The following is a 23,545-nucleotide window of genomic DNA, read 5'->3' as shown; positions in this document are numbered from 1 at the left end:
AAAACAAACTGGAATCCTTAAAAATAAAAGATTACAAAAATAACTTTCTTTTTATTTAAACCAAATACAATTCGCTAAATAAGCGAAGTAACCATATTTGTTATATTCTAGTTCAAACCAAAATGACTGAAAACATGGGCATGTGTTCTAGTTTTATTTGTTCATATGACACAATGAAAACCTTTGTAACAAAGACACAACAATCAATGTAAAATGGTCTCTGCAAAGGTAAAGGAGGCCACTATGATAATTAATGAATTTATCAAGTGAATACTGTTTAAACAAATTTAAATAAAATGTAAGTTGGAGATCATGGATCCATTTACTTTCTTCTTGGTTGAGAAATGTTGACTGTTCTGTTTTTTACACACACATACTATGACAAGATATACTTTGTTTAAATTGAAAAAGCTTTTCATATTTACATAGTAACAGTCTGTTATCTATCTTGCTGGATGTTTTTAACTTCATTATTTCATTGATTCACTATCACGTATAATTTTTGTCTAAAATGTGTATTGAACATTAAACTAAAAACATCCCTGCTTGTCATAATAAGCTTGAATCTTAACTGATCTGACTCAAACCAAAAGTCACATTAAAAACGATGGCGAGGGAGCATTATTAATATACTAGAGTTCAAGTAAAAATACTTCATGTTCAAATCACTGTTTTTAATAATTAGCCATATACTATAGTGGACATCACTTCAATGTATAGCTGGAGCAAATGGAAAATAACAATGGGCAGTTTAAATTAATATGAGTTTTTTTGTTGATTATATTTTGTCTTTAAAATATAACGGAGCAGGAATGAAGCAACTATGTGAGTAGAAGTATAAATAAGCAGAAAATGAAATGACTGAAGTTGAGAACTGAGCAACATTTGTCACTGAAGTGAACTTGTTGCATTTTCTTTGGGTTTAAAAAAAAGAGAGATATTTTGCTTTGGATAATCCTGGTATATTTGACTTGCTCTTGATATTCGAGAGAATATATAGCATATAACAAAAATTTCCCTCGTATTGATTTGCATTTTATTTTGTATTTATCTTTGTAGTGAAAAAATAAACGGTCTTTTTAAAAACTGCAACAAAACAATACCAGTAAAACTAAGGTGGTATTTGTCATCAGCTCGATTAGGTAACTCTGGGTTTTAAAGTATTTGATAGTAAAAGTTCGTGTTTACAAATGTTGACAGTTGCATTGTGGGAGACGGGTGATTGACACGGCCGCCATTTTGCTCCCGCTCTGCTTCCATTGTGTGAGATAGTAAATATCCGACTCTGCCAGACAAGCACAACACTCTCGTACCGTAGCGAAGAAGCAGCGTTAAATTCACCGCCGGTAAGTGACACGTTCTCGCCCCTCTCGCCACCACGGGGCGGTTTAAAGTGCGGGGCACAGGACAGTGTTCGGAACAAGTAGTTTAGAGCAGGAATGAGCGGTTATTTCGACGCTGTGGAGAAAAGCAGCAGCAGACTCGGGGTCCGGGTTCACTTCTTCTTCCTCTGCTCTCATGTCTGCTCCACTTGAGCCGCTTCTGCGCCGCCGCTCCGCGGCAACCCGACGTCTCCTCCCCGGCCGCTGGGGCTGTGCTCTCAGCCACGCGTGTCTCCTGTGTGTTCGTGTTGTCTCGTGTGCGCACGGTTTGTGTTTTTATTAGAAAATGTCAAACTTTGTGTGTGTGAGAGCCGAAGCTTCGTTTGGCTCTGCGGCCATAATGTTGCGGTTGGAGGCGGGGTAACGGCTGATCCTGCCGCCTCAAAAAGCCCAACAGACTGAATCTCTATTGGTCGTTGAAAACGGGAGGGACGCTGCTGATTGGTGCGCTGTAGAGTGACGGGCCTGGCTAGCCCTGTGATTTGGTGTGGTTGAGCAGACCGCAGTGTCGGGATTGGCTCAGCGCGCTGTGTGTGTCTGTGCTGCTGCCAGAGCAACAACAACACTGAGCATGTCAGATGTAGCCTGTTAGCTTAGCATTAGCTTCTGTCCAAAGTTAACAGTAGTGTCTGTGATAACATCAACACGTGAGGATTTCTTTGTATTTGCACGTGTCCTATTTAGTTTGTATTATGTGTGTGTGTGTGTGTGTGTTTTGCGTCGATGCAGCAATTCCCTGTATCCAAAACAATTATTCTCCCAAGGGAGACAAATAAATTAACCTTGAACCTTGACCATGCTGATAACACTTGTCACTGAGTAGACATGTATAAATCAATAAACAGTTGATATGAAAATAGATATCCTGAGCCGAGCCTAGTGTCAAGTCAGGGGGAAATAACATGAACTACATTATAAACTATATAATGTTTAGGATTCCTCCTATCTCCCATCCAGGTGATACTTTGACATAATGGCTCGTACCAAGCAAACTGCTCGTAAATCCACTGGAGGAAAAGCTCCTCGAAAGCAGCTCGCCACCAAGGCTGCCCGAAAGAGCGCCCCCTCCACCGGCGGAGTGAAGAAGCCCCATCGTTACAGGTAATAACATCCACTTCCACTTGTCAAAGAATGGGAGTAACTCACACATCCAATGAAAATATATCTTTTGATGGGGCCTGGATCAACAAAACATCAAGAAAGAGAACATCTGCAGACATAATGCTCCCATCAGACTTGAATTCAATACCTGAGTTTATGTTTTGTACACTATTGTGTGCAGACTTCCATTTGACCGACTCGTCTTTAGTCAGCTCACTGGCTGCTGCCTCTTTTTCAATATACAACAAATCATTTTCTTTAAATGACAAAACTAAACATCACAGGATAGAATAATTATAATTTTTTTGGGAGAATAGTATCTACCTAATGAATCAAATATACTGTGAATGCACACTGACAGCTGTTCACTTCTCCGTGTACTGCAGCACGTCCTCAGATCTAGAACTTGGTTGTGTGTTTCAGGCCCGGCACCGTGGCTCTGAGAGAGATCCGTCGGTACCAGAAGTCCACTGAGCTGCTGATCCGCAAGCTGCCGTTCCAGCGCCTGGTGAGGGAGATTGCTCAGGACTTCAAGACTGACCTGCGTTTCCAGAGCGCTGCCATCGGCGCCCTGCAGGTATGTCTGTACACAAAGTATGTCAACCCATTAAGACCTAAGGCGGCGAATACAAACACACTTTAACACCTAAACATTGTTTGAAACCAGCCTGTTATCGGAACAGCCGACGGAATTCATTGTAAAGCATAGACTTTTCCATAGACTTTGTGTTGTTTTTTTTTAAAGAATAAAGACAGCCGGTCAGCAGGAAAATACTCTGGTTCTTCATCGTTAAAACTCTGCTGTTACCTGCTTTAATATTGCTCCCCTCGCTTATATCATCAGCCATTGTCCAAAACTCTACTTCAGTGAATCACCATGTATGTCTTTAGTCACACGTATTGAAAACTATGACATCGTGGATAAGACGCACACAAACATAGCTCCCAGTCTTAAAGGTATATGCACATATGTTGCATCGATCTAAATGGGTTAAGAAAGATATAACATAACTCTTAAACTGACACAACTCTCCTGCTAACATGTGTCGTCCCCTCTCCCTGCAGGAGGCCAGCGAGGCGTACCTGGTGGGTCTGTTCGAGGACACTAACCTGTGTGCCATCCATGCCAAGCGCGTCACCATCATGCCCAAAGACATCCAGCTGGCACGCCGCATCCGTGGAGAGCGCGCTTAGTCGGCCTCACTAATGTTCCTGTTTTTCTCTACCTGTCCCTGCCCTCCTTCCTTTATTCCACCCCACCCCCCTGCCTCAACTCACCCCCACCCCACTCTCTCCCCAGCCGGCCCAGCTTCTCAGTAGACTTTAGCGTAACCCTAATATGAAGAGATAGAAATATGTTGATGTCTTGTCTCTCATAGGTTGTTTTTTTTGTTCTCACCAAATGTTTTAGGGTACCTTTTTTGTGCATGTAAAAGGTTTAGCAGATCAGACTCACATCTGCACACATGGTCAATCAGGCATCACAGGGTTTGGGTGGTACTACAAAACATGAATCCCACCCTTGAGCTCACCTGGATTTTTCTACGGTGGGGGGGCGGTAGGTGCAGTTTGTGTGGCACACAGGTAAATCAGAGGGACTTGACCGAGGGGCTAGTCTGCTTAAGCGGAGCTGCAACTTCCACAGCAGGGTGCTATTAAAACTAGTCCCCAGGCCCTTGTCCGTCTGAACACCCTCCTCCCCTCTCCACTCAGTCCGTCCCTCTCCCCTCAGCCTGACGGCTCGCTGCACCTCCTTCACCTCAGTGATCTGTAGTGGGAGGGGATGCTGGTCTGTTGGTGTGTTTGTGTGGATGTGTGAGCTCTGATCTTCAAAGCCACTTGTGCGCAACAAACAAGAATCTCTTGGTTGCTTAAGAATATTGATTATCGTTGTGGATATGGTGTCTATTTTTTTTTATGCATATACATCGAGGATGAGCATCTCTTCCTTAACCACTTCCAAAATCATCAAAATAAGAGAAAACGAATTGATATTGTCAACATGGTTGTCAGTTTTTTTTTAGTTTTTTTAACAGTGATCCGATGTATTGTAGAAAATCCGGAAGGGCTTCTTTGTTTTCCAAGGCAACTTCTATCCTAATGGCAGCCACAAGGGGGCGATGGTTTACCGTCTCCTCTTCCACTCAGTTGTTCTCTGTAGATCAGTTCTAGGCTTCTGTCTCTCCATGTTTATCAGATAGATGTTAGACTTGTCAAAACACTATGAATAGAATCATAGTGAAAACTACACTCTGCATGTTTAGGGTCTGCGTCTCCTGCACTCTGTAGATCTGAGCATATATAATCTGTCCCTTTATCAAAATTTGTGATACACAATATAACCTCATATTTGTTTTCTTTTATATTTTTCTTATTCCTCAAGATTTTCAGACGTATAAATAAGCTGATCTTTGTATTTTCCAAATTTCTCATACTATGGTGGTAATAAATAGGTGTTAGAATAAAGTGATGGCAGCCGGTGTGATTTATTTACTTTAGAAGATCGGGGGGGACTCTGATGTGATATTGGACTTTCCAAAAGAAAGGTTGTCGTGGCCACAAGGGGGAGACCTTTAACAACAGACACCACACAGACACCAACAGTCTGTACTCACTGGATACTAATGTTGAAAATGACAATAACCTGGCACAGTTGAATCAGGTTTTGTTCTGTATTTGTGTCAATCTGTTGGTGTTGAACTGATCATCTAAACGAACACAGCACACGTTTCTTTAAGTCAGTATATTGTGTCTGTATCTGGCAAGTCAGTATGATTCAACTCAGTTTTTACGTGCATAATTCAGCTCCACCCGCCTCAATGAGAGTGACTTTACCAGCCAGCGCTCAGATTCTCACAGATCAATCATTTTACAATCACTGATCACTTGGCTCACGTTCAGAGGTCCTCTCCAGTCAGAATGATCTGAAACTGGGAAACATTTATAACAATAAATAGAATAAATATATTTAACTGATATTTCATTGAGGCCTGTAGCATGTATACTGGTTATTCACACATTGTGACACAGTTCAGCAGGATAAATGCATTTTCAAGATCATATTGGGAGAATGAGTGCACCAGCAGGATTTGATCTCCGTCTCTTTGAAGCGTTTCAAAGGTAATTTTTTGCATTATATCATAAAACATAAAATCTCTCATTTTTAGTATAGTTGAAATATACATCTGACCAAAGTAAAGCACAGTCACTTTCTTTTGGACTGTATTGATGATCTAACGCCTTGAGAGAAGTGTCAGCGCCCTCTAGTGGAGGCATCTTTTTCAGAACAGACTACACATCCTGAGCAATGTGATTTAAAAAGAAATTAGGTACTTATACTTGAGCCTTTAATATACTAGTTTGTATTTCTCCTCCACTATATTTCAGAGAGAAATACAGGACTTCTCATTCCACTACAAGTTTTTGTATAGTTGCAGCTATAGTTAAAATATTACATTATAATGAGCAAATAGAGTAAATTCCAAAATATTGTTAAATGGATTCTTTCACTAAATTAAACCAGCAAATAGTATTAAAAAAATGTATGAGACACTTTCATGCATGTTGATTTATACTTTAACTTTTGGGTATGATACTGCTACTTAAATGGAGCATCTCAATATTTATGTTACCAATGAGTGCAACAGTCATCAAATCAACCTTTTATGTGCAAGTCCAAGGAAAGCATGAAGAGAGCATGAGCTAATATACATTCCACAGGCAATATTGTCATGGTTTTGGGGCCTTTTTATTATAATTAATATGCTATACATTGAAGTTTTGCTTTGGGGTTTATGTTGACTCCAGCATCAACAATTTAAAGAACAGAATGTTATACCTGGACCATTATTTTTTATCTCCCATCTACAGTGCATCCAGAAAGTATTCACAGCGCTTCACTTTTTCAACGTTTTGTTATGTTACAGCCTTATTCTAAAATGGATTAAATTCATTTTTTTCCTCAAAATTCTACATACAATACAATAAGGACAAAGTGAAAAAAGTTTGTTTAAAATTTTTGCAAATCTATTAAAAATAGAGAACGAAAATATAACATAAGTATTCACAGCCTTTGCTCAATACTTTGTTGAAGCACCTTTTGCAGCAATTACAGCCTCAAGTCTTTTGGAGTATGATGCTACAAGCTTGGCACACCTATTTTTGGGCAGTCTCTCCCATTCTTCTTTGCAGGACCTCTCAAGCTCCATCAGGTTGGATGGGGAGCGTCGGTGCACAGCCATTTTCAGATCTCTCCAGAGATGTTCAATCGGGTTCAAGTCTGGGCTCTGGCTGGGCCACTCAAGGACATTCACAGAGTTGTCCTGAGTCCACTCCTTTGTTATCTTGGCTGTGTGCTTAGGGTCGTTGTCCTGTTGGAAGATGAACCTTCGCCCCAGTCTGAGGTCCAGAGCCCTCTGGAGCAGGTTTTCATCAAGGATGTCTCTGTACATTGCTGCATTCATCTTTCCCTCGATCCTGACTAGTCTCCCAGTTCCTGCCGCTGAAAAACACCCCCACAGCATGATGCTGCCACCACCATGCTTCACTGTAGGGATGGTATTGGCCAGGTGATGAGCAGTGCCTGGTTTCCTCCAGACATGACGCTTGGCATTCAGGCCAAAGAGTTCAATCTTTGTTTCATCAGACCAGAGAATTTTGTTTCTCATGGTCTGAGAGTCCTTCAGGTGCCTTTTGGCAAACTCCAGGCGGGCTGTCATGAGCCTTTTACTGAGGAGTGGCTTCCGTCTGGCCACTCTACCATACAGGCCTGATTGGCGGAGTGCTGCAGAGATGGTTGTCCTTCTGGAAGGTTCTCCTCTCTTCACAGTGCAATCTGGAGCTCTGTCAGAGTGACCATCGGGTTCTTGGTCACCTCCCTGACTAAGGCCCCTCTCCCCCGATCGCTCAGTTTGGCCGGGCGGCCAGCTCTCACTGGGTGGCAGCTCGAGGAAGAGTCCTGGTGGTTCCAACCTTCTTCCATTTACGGATGATAGAGGCCACTGTGCTCATTGGGACCTTCAATGCTACAGAAATTGTTCTGTACCCTTCCCCAGATCTGTGCCTCGATACGATCCTGTCTCGGAGGTCTACAGACAATTCCTTGGACTTCATGGCTTGGTTTGTGCTCTGACATGCACTGTCAACTGTGGGACCTTATATAGACAGGTGTGTGCCTTTCCAAATCCTGTCCATTCAACTGAATTTACCAGAGGTGGACTCCAATCAAGTTGTAGGAACATCTCCAGGATGATCAGTGGATACAGGATGCACCTGAGCTCAATTTTGAGTGTCATGGCAAAGGCTGTGAATACTTATGTACATGTGGTTTTTTCGTTTTTTATTTTTAATAAATTTGCAAAAATTTCCCAAAAAACCTTTTCATGATATCATTATGGGTTAATGTGTGTAGAATTTTGAGGAAAAAAATGAATTTAATCCATTTTGGAATAAGGCTGTAACATAACAAAATGTGGAAAAAGTGAAGCGCTGTGAATACTTTCCGGATGCACTGTAAGTTGGGGGGAGACCATATCCTGCCTCATGTTATTATATTTTATTTATTATATTATATACTTACCCTAACAAATCATCACTCTTCATGCCTTTACCAAACCAACCCAAGCAACCAATAACTACAAGCCTATCAGAGGTAAAGTTGAGGGAGGTCTTCACCCACCTCGGGTTGGAGAAAAGACACAAAGGAGGACGTACAGTATATCTGCTGCTGAGAACACGTCAAGTATCCAGCTCACAGTAAGAATGGAGCAGGGTCAATGGGGCGCTAATAGCCTTAACTGCATTATGCCATATGTTTCTGAGATGATGTTCAAAGAATGAAAACATTAGTACATGTACCGAGGAAGTTGTGGTAGATGATTTCCACTCAGTTTGAATCCAGTGGAAAATAGACAGTATTTATGCACTTCACACTACCAGTCATTCACACATTCATGCAGGGTTACTGTATACTACAGAACTTTTGATATCACACAGTGTCGTACAGTTGTTTGGGGTTCAGTTAGTTGCCCAAGGAGCCGGGTTTGTACCACTGACCCTCTGGTGTGTGAATGACCCACTGTACCTCCTGAGCCACTTTTGCCCAATCCTGTGTCCACCTCTTGACATACTGCACTTCACTACACTATCTTAATAACTTTCTTTCTTTATATTTTTTGTATTCATTTAAAAGAAAAACTACCTGGTTATGGTTGTAATAGTGAGGAGCACCACATGCCTCACACTCCAAACCCCTTTAACCCCCACCATAAAGGCTCAGTGCACCACCGCTGCACCTAACACCCTGTAAGTGGGGGCCTCTGGTGAAGTGGGAGCTTCCCCAAGAGAGACAGCCCAGCTTCTACATATGCTGCGCATATACTCTACAGGTGGAAAAGACCCATCCAGGTAGATGTAATCACTCTACTTTGCCCGGCCCCACATGATGATGAGCAGCAATGCTTTGAAATAAAATCAAGCTGTTATCAAAGCTGTTTTGACAACCAGTAGCAACCAAAGTTTCTGCTTTTTGAACATATTTCTTTTTTTTATTGCATTGATTTTTAGTTAAAAAATAAACAGGGGCCTGCGTGTTTGTTTCTCAGTCCGTGCCGTGTTTTTCTCTTCCTGCGTTCACCTTCCTCAAGGTCTGCTCCGTGCTGTCCATCCCCCATCACATCTGCTGCTCCCTGGGATTACAGCACAAATGTCTGTCTGAAACTCTCAGTGCTGAGGGGGAAGATTACAAGTGCATTGCACCCTCCAAGAGGGGTTAACCAACCAGGGTGCACAGACGCAGGGATTAACCAATCACACCACGGGGAGGGAGGGCGGAGGGATTAAACCCGCACAGAGTGGGATTAGGTCAGTGTTGAGTGCAGGGAAATGCTTTGAAATGTCTCTGGCCACCCGGTTACTGCACTTTGTGCAACAGATCTCAAGTTATGCTAAAAACATGTGAGCACGCAGATCAGATATGATTTACATGGCAACAAATATTTGTTCTCTTCTCAAGTATCAGTAGAACAGTATAGTCATTATTTACTCTTTTATATTCATTTAGCTTTTAAGAAACATTTACATCACTTAAATTTATTGGATAATAATCAAAATGTATTTAAAATTTTATGACTGAGCTCAAAGGAAAAACAATTCTGTTCAGCTTTGAAACATGATAAAGAAAATGTCATGAAATCATGAGAGTGTGGTCAAATGTCTCTGTTGTGTTGGAAAAGCAGCATTTGTTAAGTAACTGATGATACATCCTCTGTGTGCCTCTGCTCCTTCAACACAAACACGCTTCAATCAAAATATTTTCACACGGTTGATGTGATGGTTAAGTTTGCATGACAGTAATCAGGTCATGTTAGGATTACCAAGTTGTCAGAGGAGTTTGGGGAGATTGGTGGTGGTGGTGCTGGGGGGGGGGGAGCAGGGGTTGAAAGACGGGGAACCACTGAGCTGATGGACACGTGTGAGAAATGGAACAGTTCATGAAAAACAACTGTAGTGAAAAGGCTTTAATAAACTTCACTGTTGTTCGACGACCTACATGTTTGGAACGTGTTCTTTTTGGGGAGCAGAGGGTGAGTGGGATATGAAGGAGGAGTCCTGAGGAGAGAAAGCAGGTAGAGGTAGAAAGAAGAGATACTGCAGAGGGAGGACAAGTGGACAAAGATAGAAAAGATGGAGAGGGGAAAAAAGTGAGGGGAGAGCCTGGAAAAGGTGAGGGGGAGGAGGAGTGGCTAAGGTGGGGGAGATGGGTGAGAGACAGAGGGAGCGAGGGCAATAATCCTAACTAATTCACTTAGGGCATTGCTGAAGGGAGGCTAAGAGGATTGAGACAGTCCCAGAATCAGAACAACTAAAATAACCAAGACATGCAGGCCGTATGACGAACATGACGAGCTGACAACACGGACACAGCCACTCTCCACCCCTCGCTCTGCACCCCCCTCACCACTGTCTCCTGCACCAGCATCAATAACCAAACTATCACTCATTTCAAAGCACAGAGTCTCAATGATCATCACGGCACAGACATGGACTGAATTACTTTAATATGTCACACAACTAGAACAGAAGGTCTAACTTTTCACTGAACAGATCAGAATGAGCAAACTAACACTGTAACACGCAACACAAATAGTCAAAAAGATCTAAACGCAACCGGTTACATATGTAAGGGTAGGATAACATAATAATAAGTAGCTTAAAATAAATTGACCCTGAAAGAGGAAGTGACCTAAAGGACTCGAGAGCCCCTTCATGTTAAAGTATCGTTCACTAAATATAACGTAGGTTTAAAACAAAACGAACAAGTGTAGAGTTCATGTCGCTGAGTTTCACAGTCATGTCACACGGGGAGAGATGGATCGGTGTCTCCGCTCGTCTTCTCCTGAAAACGCTTTCAAGGCTTTTGTTGTCTTGGTTATCGGAACATGAAGAGGAGACGGTTTGCAGTCAGGCTGCGTTAGTGACAGTCACTGTCCTCTCATCATGAAATGCATCTCTACAGAGATCAACTTTAGAAAATCAAACAAAACCTTACAAACAAGAAACTGAGAATCAAGGATAACAAGTCCTCGGGCAGAACATGCCTCAAACTATCTCAAACAGAACTCACTGACACACCTTTACAAGTTCCCCCTCGCTTTCTAGAGCACCTGGAACTTCCAGGAGTTTTGGTCTTTGTGGTCCAGACAGTCCATTGTGGTGAAGCCCAGTTTCCAGGCCTGCTGGTCCTTGTAGTCCAGGCAGTCAACAGAGGTGAAGCCCAGGGAGGAGGCTGTGCTGTAGCCCTGTGAGGACAGAGAGGCCGGGGACTGGCTTAAGGAGCCCCCCATTGAGGGCACGGTGATGGGGCTGAGAGCGCCCCCGGTGCCCGACAGCTGCGAGTGCATGGGGGACAGGTAGGCACTGCAGTCCAAGCCAGTGAAGTAGGAGGTGGTGCTGGCGTAGCCTTGGGTGTAAGCCGATGGCTGGCCATAGCTCATGGGGTAAGGTGAGGGCCGCTGCATGCACTGGGCTGAGGAAGAAGCCAGGGGGTCAGGCAGGGGTGACATGGCCGGGCTCCAGATGGACACAGCTGCGTTTCCAGTGCTGGGTGCCAGGCTGGGCCCTGACTGGCCAGAGGAGGGGCTGTAGGAGCTAGACTGGTTGGGGACAGGACCAGGGGCGTCGGGCTCCTGCACTGGAGAGGCCTTCTTCTTGGGAGGGCGCGGCTTGGACTGGCCACTGCTCTGCTGCTGCTGCTGGCGGCACTTGGCACGGCGGTTTTTAAACCAAACCTGGAGATGCAAAGACGGCGATACACATGTCAGCACGTTATGAGTGAGGTACAGAGGAGAGAAATGACAAGTGTGACTCATATATCTGAAGTGATGCACCACAAGTTACTGTGCAGCCTCAGTCTGCAGCTTATTACCGTCAAACTTCTTTATGGCCGTGATCCACAAACACTGAAAAGTATCATGATGCCATCAATACCATCATGGCTGTAGCCTACTTCTCCTGTACCTGCACACGTGACTCCGGCAGGTTGATCTTGAGGGCCACCTCCTCCCTCATGAAGATGTCTGGGTAGCGGGTCTTGGAGAACAGCGCCTCCAGGATGTCCAGCTGTGTCCGGGTGAAGGTGGTGCGCTCCCTGCGCTGCTTCCGGGGAGTGGCTGCGAACCCAAGTGACACAGAGAGGGGAGAAAGAGGGTTATTATACTGGTGGTGATGGAGAGAGGATGTGAAGTATGAGCACAACTCAAAGGCAGTTTGAAAAGTGCTCATTTGGATGAGTTGTGTTGTTTCTCAGCTTTGTAAGGACGACACACTATACTGATGGATACCTATACTGTTTGTAATCCTGAATTGCTGTTTGGGACTAAGAAGGGGATGAGAATATATTTGCTCATGATAATAAATCATCATAACAGTCAATGTTTCTTTAAAGAGTCACAGTTTACCCAGAGAAGGGGGATACAGTTACATTTTATTCGTTTTACAAAGGTTTGTACAGTTTCATATGTCTACACTCTGCCTTGGTGTGTTTGTTTCAGAACTAGTATGGTGAGCAATTATTCAATTTAGTCACCTGCATTAGGCATTTAGCGTATCAAGTGTCTCCATCTACTGTGAACCTTAATGTGTCATGTGTCAAAGTGGGACCTGTTAACTGTTGGGAAATGATAAACACATAAAAGACATAAACAAATATGTATTTCCTGAGGCTGAACACCAGAGGGGGGGCAGATTATCTGCGTTTCAATAGGTTGAATGCATCTGCTTCTTGTCTGAACCAACAATCTGCGTATGTGCCTGTCTGCCCTTTTTTACTGATAAACGACATCTCCCACAGTTATTAATAAATCATATGGAAATGAACAACTTTTCATCAAATCATAAGGAAACCAATAATGAAATAATACTCTGAAATACTGTTTTCTTTATCTCACATCAACGCAACAGACGTGATTTTAACATAGGCGATATTTGACCATCTAATCATTATTATACAACAAACACAATCATTACACCAACCTTTATGAATGTAATTGTTCATATTCTAATTTACTTTTCGTTTGGCTGCAGCGGACTTTATTCGTTACAATACACGGAAAGAGACAAATGCGTCCGAAAATACACGAAAGTGCCGAAAGTATAAGTACAAGAAAATATATGATCGATCCATCGATTAGATATCCTGGTATATACTTACATGGATAAGCGACGGTCGTGTGAAGCACATCCATTCCTTGACCAGGCAGGTTTAACCCGTTCATGGTGTAATGGGGTTGCTTTATGTAGGACATCATCCTTCCAGCGGGCTCTTAAGTCCCGGCGCTGACTTGTAGGTCGGACACGCAACGCAGCAGCCGAGGGCCGCTCCGAGCTCAGCAGTGCCAGAGAGTCGCTGCGTCACAGAGGAGCGGTGCACACCGGAGCGGGTCGGCGGGAGAAAAAGTTAAACACTTTTGTCTTTTCTTTCTGAACTCGCGGTTTCAGCTCGTGTCAGTGTTTCGCAGCAGCAGCAGACAGTGCAGAGCGCACTGAGCTTCAGGTCTGCAGCTCGTCCGGCTCCCAGCCTCTCGTCTTCACGCAGGAGTCCTCACACAGGTGAAGTGGCCCCCGGATGCCTGTGCGCCTTGGGGAGCTCTCTCTACTGACTTTCTTCACCGGCACACGCTGCTAATTAGAGGAAACAAGTGGCTCCACTAAACCCCTCCCACCACACGCGCCCGCGCACACGCACCCAGGGGGGGGGGGAAAAGCAACAGGCTTGTCACAAACTGTTTTTTTCCCCCACGTTGTAATTGATAATTTCTGAGTGGGAAGTTTAAACATTTGGATTAACAGTAGATACAATGCTAAAATAAATCATATTTAAATATTAATCATTAAATACAAATAATGCATTTGTTCACATAAAGTTATTTAAAAGTACAGTCTACATATATCATTCAAGACTAAATTAGTTTTGGATGTTGAATTTGTTTACCTGCCATTTTTAATACCAGTGTTATAAACATTCAACAGAACAAGTGTTTTTTAATATTTCAATGAAGAAACATCAAGAATTTTTATTCTTGATGTTTTTGAAATTGTCACTTTCCTTTCAGTTCTCATCCCGCTCTCCTTCTCCCCTTGTTCCATTCTACCTGCTGCACATCTGCTGTCATACATTCATTCACACATAATTAACAGATTACATTTATCTGCAAAACAGCTGCATATACACATGCTGCAATCACACACACACACACACACACACACACACACACACACACACACACACACACACACACACACACACACACACCCAGATGCACAAAACCGCCAAAGCTCATTTGATTTATCGTAATATGCTTTATCTGAAAAGTAAGTATCTTATCTCCAGATAAAGGGAGGAAAGACAGAGCAATCCGTTCAGTGGTGCTGCAGGAAAGGAGGCTGGAGAGGACAACCGCCTCACAAAGTGGGAATTGGACGAGTTGGTGTGAAGACTGGGAAACAGAAAGACGAGGAGGCAGAAGAAAGAGAATGCGGCGACAGGACGAATCTAAGATGGAAGGAACGTGGACAGAGGATTGATGGAGAGCATGGAGACAGGAGCTGCACATTTACACATGGAGAACATACGACTCCTGGACTACACCACGGGAATGTGATGTGACCAAGAGAGAACTCTGTAAATGTCTATATGCAATATTGTGCATATTCTTAAATTATGCTCTGAAAACTTTTGACGAACCTTTTCTAACTCATTAGATATTTCAACATGCTTTTGGTTGTCTCAAAATGGGTTTTCTTCACTTTTTGACAAGTATTATTGACTATTATTTTACAGACAATCTGCTATATTCAATTATTGCTATAATATTCAAGTAGTAGTAGTGTGTGATAACATTTTAAAAATGTAGATTGTTATTTGAGACAAAATCATGCACAAGAGGTATCCTTTTTTGGTGAAATATTTAATCTAATAAATAAAGGTGATAAATGTTATGCAAACAATGTCAACTTGATTTTGACGATGGGGATCCAGTCTTCATCCAACAGTGGAACAGCTCGTCCCGCAGCTGCATCAGTAAATAGGGAAGTAGGGAAGAGGACTGAGCTGATATAATCCCTGCCCGACTGCCCTTCCCCCTAAATCTGTCCTCAGACGCAATCAGAATGATGCAAGCAGGCGTTTTATTTTAAGATGGAACAGTTTGTGTTCAACACACTGTAGGCTGACCTGGAGGCCAGGAGGATGTGGACTCAAGGAGGAGAACACGTATGGACATCAGGTGGACAGAGGGGGAGGAAGAGAGAGGGGGGAGGCAGGTAGACAGAGGGAGGGGATGGGAGCAGGAGGGGAGGGGGGGGAAGCAGGTGAAGGGGCAGCGGGTGGGGGAGGTTCCGTTCCTCCTCCCCACTGACACACTGCTGCAGTTAATCCAGATTACAGTGTCTAAAACAGGTCGGCTAAATCTGCAGGCCGGCCAGCAGTACAGAGGCTGCTGTCAACCCCAATCACTCACTCACACACACACACACACACGTGTACACACACATACACAAACACACACAGTCTTAATCCCCTCTGTGCAAACCAGGTGCCACCAGCAGCTCAGCACAGACCGACACTAACCACCCCAGCAACCCCCTTCCAGTCCAGTTAGGTTGATACTGTCACACTGGACACACGCACACACACAAACACACAGACACACACACACACACACTGGCAAGGCAACCATATTCATTTATGAGACCGTCTGCAGACGGAGACACTGCTACAAGATGAGACCGAGTTGGCACCTTCAGATTGCTGAGTCATCATAAAGCCCAGTATGACCTTGGTATGTCCCGAGTCGATGAATGTGGCTGTGTGAGGGCGGAAGGTGCAGATCAACCTGTAAACATGTTTAGCTGGTGGTTGTGTGACTTTGAGAGATAAGGCTCCCACACCGGTTCTTCACCTGCACTGGAGAAAACATGTGATACTATTCCACTGATGTCCTCTCAGCTACATATGTCAAAACTGATAGCAATAATCAAAGACTGGATAAAATACACCCATGAAGATTTGGAGACTCATATCTCCAGGGTGGGAACTTGCTCCACAACTCATCAGAACCACAAACTTGATTTTTGACTTTGGATTTTATATCAAACCAACAGGATATAAAGTGTGGGTGTTTGGGGTTTACAGGTGCTGGTGGATGGATCTTTGTCACATTAGAACAGAGCTATTTCCCTTTACTTCTGCTCTCTATGCTGAGCTAAACCAAGCATCACTGTCTCCAATGTCTTTTTTAAAATGCAGAATTTGTGTGTGCTAATTTTCTTTACAATTAAAAAGAATGAAATATTGGTAATAAACAAATCTGTCAAGTTAGGATGCATAGAATGTAAGTACTTGGACAGTTATTTAGGTTATGAGCTGAAATTGTGATAAAATATTGGACACTAAATGAAAGTGCCGAGTCTCAGCTTTACAGTAATTTGAATAGGTTTAGGTCAGAAGAGAAAGAACAGTGTGGGAGCTGGAGCTCTTTGTACACATATTCCCCAATTTGCAACGTTTCTTAGGCCACTTTGTCAAAACTCTTCTTACAGTCTGCAAGACCAACGTGCATCAGCTGAAGTTGCAATCAGCTTTGGAATGATTATTGTTTTATTGTATTGTAAATATTCTGCAAAGATTTCACATATTTTTCAATATGGTTTCTGCAGAAATGCATGAAATTTACCATCACTTAGAATGTGTCTTTTACCGTTTGGAAAACAACGTGTTATCATTTGAAAAACGTGCTGCAGATATAAAGTGTTCTGCAGTTGGTGGAGTGTGAAAGAGAAAATCGATCGATCAAATTTTATTTGTATAGCCCATATTCACAAATCACAATTTGTCTCATAGGGCTTTAACAAGGTGTGACATCCTCTGCCCTTAACCCTCAGCAAGAGTAAGGAAAAACTACAAAAAAACCCTTTTAACAGGGTAAAAAGACGAGGAAACCTCAGAGAGAGCCACATGTGAGGGATCCCTCTCCCAGGACGGACACAAGTGATATAGATGTCAAGTGTAAAGGAGAACATCAGCAAGATAAGGGTATTTGCAGCATTGATTAGAATAAACATTTTAAAGCATAACTGAAGGTCAATGACTTAATGGGTTATTGTCAGTAATGGTCGAGCAGTCCTGCTGCAATCATAGTCCATGGTCAGCAGCCACCACGATCATGATCCACCATCAAGATCGGATGCCACTATAGTCCACAGTCATTGTCCACTGCCGCCATCAGGGTCCACCATCAGCTGCCACCTCGATCGTGGTCCACCACCATTATCAGATGCCAACACGATACAGGATCCGCCATTATTATCACGAAAAGAGTTCATTGATATTAGAAAATGTCACTAGATACATTTTGTGTAAAAGCAATGAAAAATAAACCTTCACACAGACGTCTGTTTCACTGAATGTGTGAAGATTTTTCCCAATGAGACTTTGAGTTTTGACCAATGCATGTTAGCCATTGAACAAGTTACTTTCCCTTACCACAACCTGAGCCTAACCACCAAGAGGAGGGAGAAATATCTTGTATTTGTTCTATCTACTTTTAAAAGTTTGTTACAAAATGTATAAAATAAAGTTAGTTTCCGTTATATAACAGCAGCATGAAGGGAGCAGGTGGTTTTTTTCTTCATTTGTCTCAGTGATATTTAGCAGGTGAACACACCTCTACAATGCTACTGGTAGTTTTAGTTCGTGCAGAGGAGTCTGTCCACATCATACTGTTACTAAAGACTGTATTGTAAAACATGGTCAGGGCAGCCATACCGATAACATAATGATACAAATAAGAATGTTGTTTATAGAGCACCTCTCAGAACACAGTTACAAAGTGCTTTACAGTAAAAACAAGGAAGAAAAGACACAAATCAAAACACGAGTCCATGTATTACAGTTTTTCTCGATTGCTTAAGCACGATTTTTAAAACAGGGCCCGGTGTTTCAAAACACTACACACAATTAGCACAACCACACACCCAATTAGCAGAACACCTCAGATCCTTTGCAAAATGAAACACTCTTGTAAAAACTATACACTAATTTATCAAAACCATATTTTGTTACCAGATGAAACACACACGTTTCATATGACTTCATTCTGTTTGAACCAGTTACACACTGCTGTTGCTAACCTAAAACACTTTTAGCAATTCTACTTCTCAGTGATTAGAGTACTGTAAGTGAAGTACACAGAGAAAGTGCAAATATACAATAAATTCACCAAACACTACACAAGACCAATGCTGCAGACTGATGAAATTATAATTTATTTCTCTCCATATTCCCAAATCAGTCAACTTGTCAACATGGAGAATCACAACAAAACATGTCCCAGTTTTCATGCTACTACAGTAGTGTGCATAACACTGTAAGCTCAGCAAATATCAGACCAACAGAAGATTCTGTATCCAGTACAGGTTACAATGACAGATTTCACTGTATATCTGCTAAGATCTGAACTCTTAGTCCAGCCTCCCTCAGCCTCAATCCGTGGTTCACGACATCGTCAACTAGTGTTGCGCGAATTTCATTTGATAAATTTGGTCCTCTTCTTCTTTGAGCACGTTCTCCTCCTGCTTCAGGTCTTCCTCTTCCTCTTCCTCTTCCTCTACCTCCAGCTCGGCCTCTACCTCTGGCACGGCCTCCACCTCTTCCTCTTCCTCCTTCTCTTCCTCCTCCTCCTCCGTGGATTCCCCCTCTCACCCTCACTCTTCTTCTTCTTCTGACTCCTTCCATTTTGGTTGAAGACAGGTGAACTCACCTGCTGCATTTTTATAGTGCTTAAACCTGATTGATGTATCTACAATTAAGCAATCATGTGTTTGCGCACCTGATGGCTGTGTTGAACCAATTGGCTCATAGGGGGGGTAATTTGACAGTCAGTGCTTTGGAATTGCAAGGAAGTGACATCTTGATATACTTCTGTGTCTAATGTATACAAGTGTGTTTAGTGTTTTGCAAATCACTGTGTGTATTGTTACGCAAAAAGTGTGAAGCTGACATTGTGCTTATAGTGGTGCAAATCTGGGCCGATGTTTTGCTCCTTGAGTGTAAGGTTTTGATAATTGTGTAATACTTTTGATTTTAGTGTTTATGCAATCGAAAAAAACTGTAAGCATGATTTTTAAAACAGGGCCCGGTTTTTCAAAACACTACACACAATTAGCACAACCACACACCAAATTAGCAGAACACCTCAGATCCTTTGCAAAATGAAACACTCTTGTAAAAACTATACACTAATTTATCAAAACCATATTTTGTTACCAGATGAAACACACACGTTTCATATGACTTCATTCTGTTTGAACCAGTTACACACTGCTGTTGCTAACCTAAAACACTTTTAGCAATTCTACTTCTCAGTGATTAGAGTACTGTAAGTGAAGTACACAGAGAAAGTGCAAATATATAATAAATTCACCAAACACTACACAAGACCAATGCTGCAGACTGATGAAATTATAATTTATTTCTCTCCATATTCCCAAATCAGTCAACATGTCAACATGGAGAATCACAACAAAACATGTCCCAGTTTTCATGCTACTACAGTAGTGTGCATAACACTGTAAGCTCAGCAAATATCAGACCAACAGAAGATTCTGTATCCAGTACAGGTTACAATGACAGATTTCACTGTATATCTGCTAAAATATGAACTCTTAGTCCAGCCTCCCTCAGCCTCAATCCGTGGTTCACGACATGGTCAACTAGTGTTGCGCGAATTTCATTTGATAAATTTGGTCCTCTTCTTCTTTGAGCACGTTCTCCTCCTGCTTCAGATCTTCCTCTTCCTCTTCCTCTTCCTCTTCCTCTTCCTCTTCCTCTACCTCCACCTCCACCTCGGCCTCTACCCCTTGCACGGCCTCCGCCTCTTCCTCTTCCTCCTTCTCTTCCTCCTCCTCCTCCGTGGATTCCCCCTCTCACCCTCACTCTTCTTCTTCTTCTGACTCCTTCCATTTTGGTTGAAGACAGGTGAACTCACCTGCTGCATTTGTATAGTGCTTAAACCTGATTGGTGTGTCTACAATTAAGCAATCATGTGTTTGCGCACCTGATGGCTGTGTTGAACCAATTGGCTCATGGGGGGGGGGGGGGGGGGGGGGGGGGGGAATTTGACAGTCAGTGCTTTGGAATTGCAAGGAAGTGACATCATGATATCCTTCTGTGTCTAATGTATACAAGTGTGTTTAGTGTTTTGCAAATCACTGTGTGTATTGTTTTGCAAAAAGTGTGAAGCTGACATTGTGCTTACAGTGGTGCAAATCTGGGCCGATGTTTTGCTCCTTGAGTGTAAGGTTTTGATAATTGTGTAATACTTTTGATTTTAGTGTTTATGCAATCGAAAAAAACTGTAAAACATTTTAAACAGTCAGTCCCCCTCAGCTGAGACAGTGTGTGGATGTCTCTTCTTAGAACAGCAACGTCCAGCTGTGGAACTGTTCAGATGAGTCACCTGAGCGAAATCCTGAATCAGCAAATCCTGAGAATGTAAATAGGTGCGACTTTAAAAAAAGTATCAGATATAAAAGTACTGGTTTTGCAGTAAATGAGCACCTGTGATATACAATAAAACTTCACATCACATTATCAGACTGAGGATGTATTTTATTCATGTTTGAGCTGGTGTGAACAGCCATTTACAGCCAGGTCCCGAACCAGATGCTGCTTTTTCATAACGGGTCACAACTACAAGGAAACGAGGTGTCATCAATAAGCTCATCATGTTGGTCACTGAAAACATTTCTCTCTGAGGTGTGGTGGAGGAGAAATGTTATGTAGCATTTAAAAAAAAGGAAAATTAAGTTGATGGCAACTTAAAAGAAAACTCCTTTAGTAAATGTAATAACCACCCATTCATTTGTTTAAACTTTATTTTAGTGAGGGTTACGTCTCAACAAAGGTAATAACTAATAACTGCACAGTGATGGCGAAACTGATGTTACACTCTATAAAAAAACTACAGCCACAATAAACTTCTTATGCAAGATACATTTGTGTGTGTGTGTGTGTGTGTGTGTGTGTGTGTGTGAGCGTGCAGTGAGTCAGGAGTTGCAGAGTGAGGTGAGGTGTGTCAGTGTGGAGGATGAGTGATTACAGTGGACAGTAATCCTGCAGATGGATTAGCAGATGGTATTAGTAGGAGAAGTGGGGGTGTAGCACAGTGCGGCCTCTTAACTGTCCCAACATGCAGCAGCAGCAGCGGCAGCAGCAGCAGCGGCAGCAGCAGCGGCAGTGGCAGGTCTCAGGGCCTCACCTCCTTCAGCTTCACCACAGTAATACATGCTGGACATCCTAACACACACTGTGGGATGCCCACACAACAACAGTGATCGGAGATGAGGTTAATATTCCTGCAGTATTAATATCTGCTGCTGTTTTAGGGTCAAAATCGCCACGGAGCATGTTTGGTTTTAAGTTTGATGATTGTCACACTTTTTTTGGTTGAACTTTTTGGCGAAAGTTTTGTGAAACAACATTTTTAAGTTGAAGTTACAACACAATAATCAAGTGTCAGTTGTTATTCTTCTGCTGGTGATGACATCCTTCTGCCATGTCGTCCTTTCACTTCTGATGTGAAGGTGCAAAAACTCAAATTTAACCTGCCTCATATTAAATATACTATGAGCCAGTAATATTAAATATGGCCTTTTTTATCTTTTATATTTTTATTTTGTAGATATTTGCTTTTGTGTAATGACATCTTCTTCTTTTTATTGTTGCTATTCTTTTGTTTGTATTTACTGCTTTTATGTGATGCAGTCTTCTTATTCTCATCCTGTGTCTGCTCTGTCTGTCAAAGCATTTTGTCAACCCTGTTTCAAAGGTGCTATATATATGAACTTATTATAATCATGATGCACTTTTCCTATAAAATTCAAACAGATATAGGGTTATATTCAGCTGTTGACTTTGTAATGTGTATTATACTGTAAATATGGTTGCTCTTCATTGAACCTAAATATGAAAAGATTTGTTTTGATAGTGATACAAGGATTTAGTTAGGAGTTAAAAATCGTATACAGTAATCTTACCTGATCCTGAAGAACTCTTTACATTATCCATCTACTCCAATAGTAACAGGTATAAAATGTATAATGTATGGACAGGGTTCAGACATTACGTTACCCACTATAGGAACCCCCCCCTTATCCGTATGTTAGTGAATGTGACATTAAACTGTAACGTTCAGTTGAGTTCAGTGTGGTCAGTGTCTGGGCCTCCGAAGCAAAAACCTGCATCTCTCTATACTAATGTCCATTTACTAAATGAGTTAATAAGTTTAGTTTCTGCTAAACAGCTCTGATATTAGTTGTTGTTGATCATTCACAGTAAGTAATCAGACAGTGATCTATTACTGCAGCTTACTAATGCTGCTGCAAAATATACAGAATATATTATGAAAATGGATATAATAAAACCATATTACGATCAAGTATATGTCCTTTTACATAGATATAACCTGTCTCTTTGCTTTGTATTGGTGAAGTTTAAAGATAGACAACAATCAAATTCCATATTCTTCAAATAGTCATTTATTAATGACTGATTTGTCAGAGAGCCAGGCCTGCTCTCTGAGTGTTGTCATGAGCTCTTTGGTTTATTTGGTGTCACAAATATCTATTTCTGTTAAAGGTTAGTGATGGATCCAGTGGAATAAAGTTCAGTTTGCACCTACATTTCAAATGATCCTTCAGGTGTTTCTCTCCATGGTTGCCAGTCCTGTTTGTTACATGAATTGTGAGGTGTTATGTGAAGATGAGGATGTGAGGGTCCTGTGTGGAAACAATCAAACATAATGTTTCTTAAAAGCTTCTAAGACATTATGTTTTTTTACTACTAAAAACAGGTTGATACAAAAAGAAAAAGATGGAGAGAGACATTGAAAGGAGAAATAATAGTTTGACTTTTATCAAGGACACTGTGGTTATAATTTAGCTATTAGTAGTTATAAGCTTAAAAGTAAACAAAAATATATATATATATATATGTTTTTGCATAACTGTACTCCTGAGGAGTGAAGCTGTCCTGCAGGAGAGTGACATCCCACTGTTCTGTGGTTAGTAGAGCTTGATGAGTGAGTTTCTATTGACACCTGCTGGACATGTCGTGTTATGACAGGATACATTGAAGTTGTATAAATGTTTGCCAGCCCTAAAGAAAACACACATTTTTACGATAGGAGTTATATGCCCGTGGAATATGAGTTTATAATGAATCTAACAAGATAGTGCAATAGTGCATGTTATTTATTGAGCTGTACATCATTCTAATAAATCAAAACACATGGAGAGATGTGGTTTTGTAGAATTATCTGTTTGAGTCATGACTGTGATTGAAATGCACAACAGAAGAGAGTTAGTGGAGCAGAGACCGAGGCGAACAGGAAAGATTCAAAGCAACAACTCATTGACGGAAGAATCACATAAGTATTGAAATAAAAACAATGACCGCTAGATGGTAGCAGTGTGCATGTGATGTGTCAAATACGTCATCAATTTAC

General features: G+C 42.0%; 2 protein-coding genes across 3 annotated transcripts; one reads left to right on the top strand and one right to left on the bottom strand.

Annotated features, from left to right (window-relative positions):
* The first annotated feature begins 1,195 nt into the window (after positions 1–1,195).
* Positions 1,196–4,949, top strand: h3f3c (H3 histone, family 3C). Its single transcript, XM_034607418.1, has 4 exons — positions 1,196–1,346; positions 2,340–2,483; positions 2,907–3,060; positions 3,549–4,949. The coding sequence occupies exons 2-4, from the start codon at positions 2,356–2,358 to the stop codon at positions 3,675–3,677; spliced, it is 411 nt and encodes a 136-aa protein (XP_034463309.1). The 5' UTR covers positions 1,196–1,346; positions 2,340–2,355; the 3' UTR covers positions 3,678–4,949.
* Positions 4,950–11,112: 6,163 nt separating this feature from the next.
* On the bottom strand, positions 11,113–13,641 carry crx (cone-rod homeobox). Of its 2 annotated transcripts, none has more exons than XM_034607416.1 (3): positions 13,192–13,641; positions 12,000–12,160; positions 11,113–11,770 (listed from the first exon to the last, which is right to left on the bottom strand). In XM_034607416.1, the coding sequence occupies exons 1-3, from the start codon at positions 13,286–13,288 to the stop codon at positions 11,138–11,140; spliced, it is 891 nt and encodes a 296-aa protein (XP_034463307.1). In that variant the 5' UTR covers positions 13,289–13,641; the 3' UTR covers positions 11,113–11,137. The 2 variants fall into 2 exon arrangements, with proteins under 2 accessions (XP_034463307.1, XP_034463308.1); XM_034607417.1 differs by having other exon boundaries at positions 12,000–12,151.
* Between the last annotated feature and the right edge of the window lie 9,904 nt (positions 13,642–23,545).

This window comes from Hippoglossus hippoglossus, chromosome 14, assembly GCF_009819705.1.
Source record: "Hippoglossus hippoglossus isolate fHipHip1 chromosome 14, fHipHip1.pri, whole genome shotgun sequence".
Classification (NCBI taxonomy): domain Eukaryota; kingdom Metazoa; phylum Chordata; class Actinopteri; order Pleuronectiformes; family Pleuronectidae; genus Hippoglossus; species Hippoglossus hippoglossus.
Note: the sequence above shows the minus strand (reverse complement) of the source record. Positions and strands in the feature narration are given on the sequence as shown.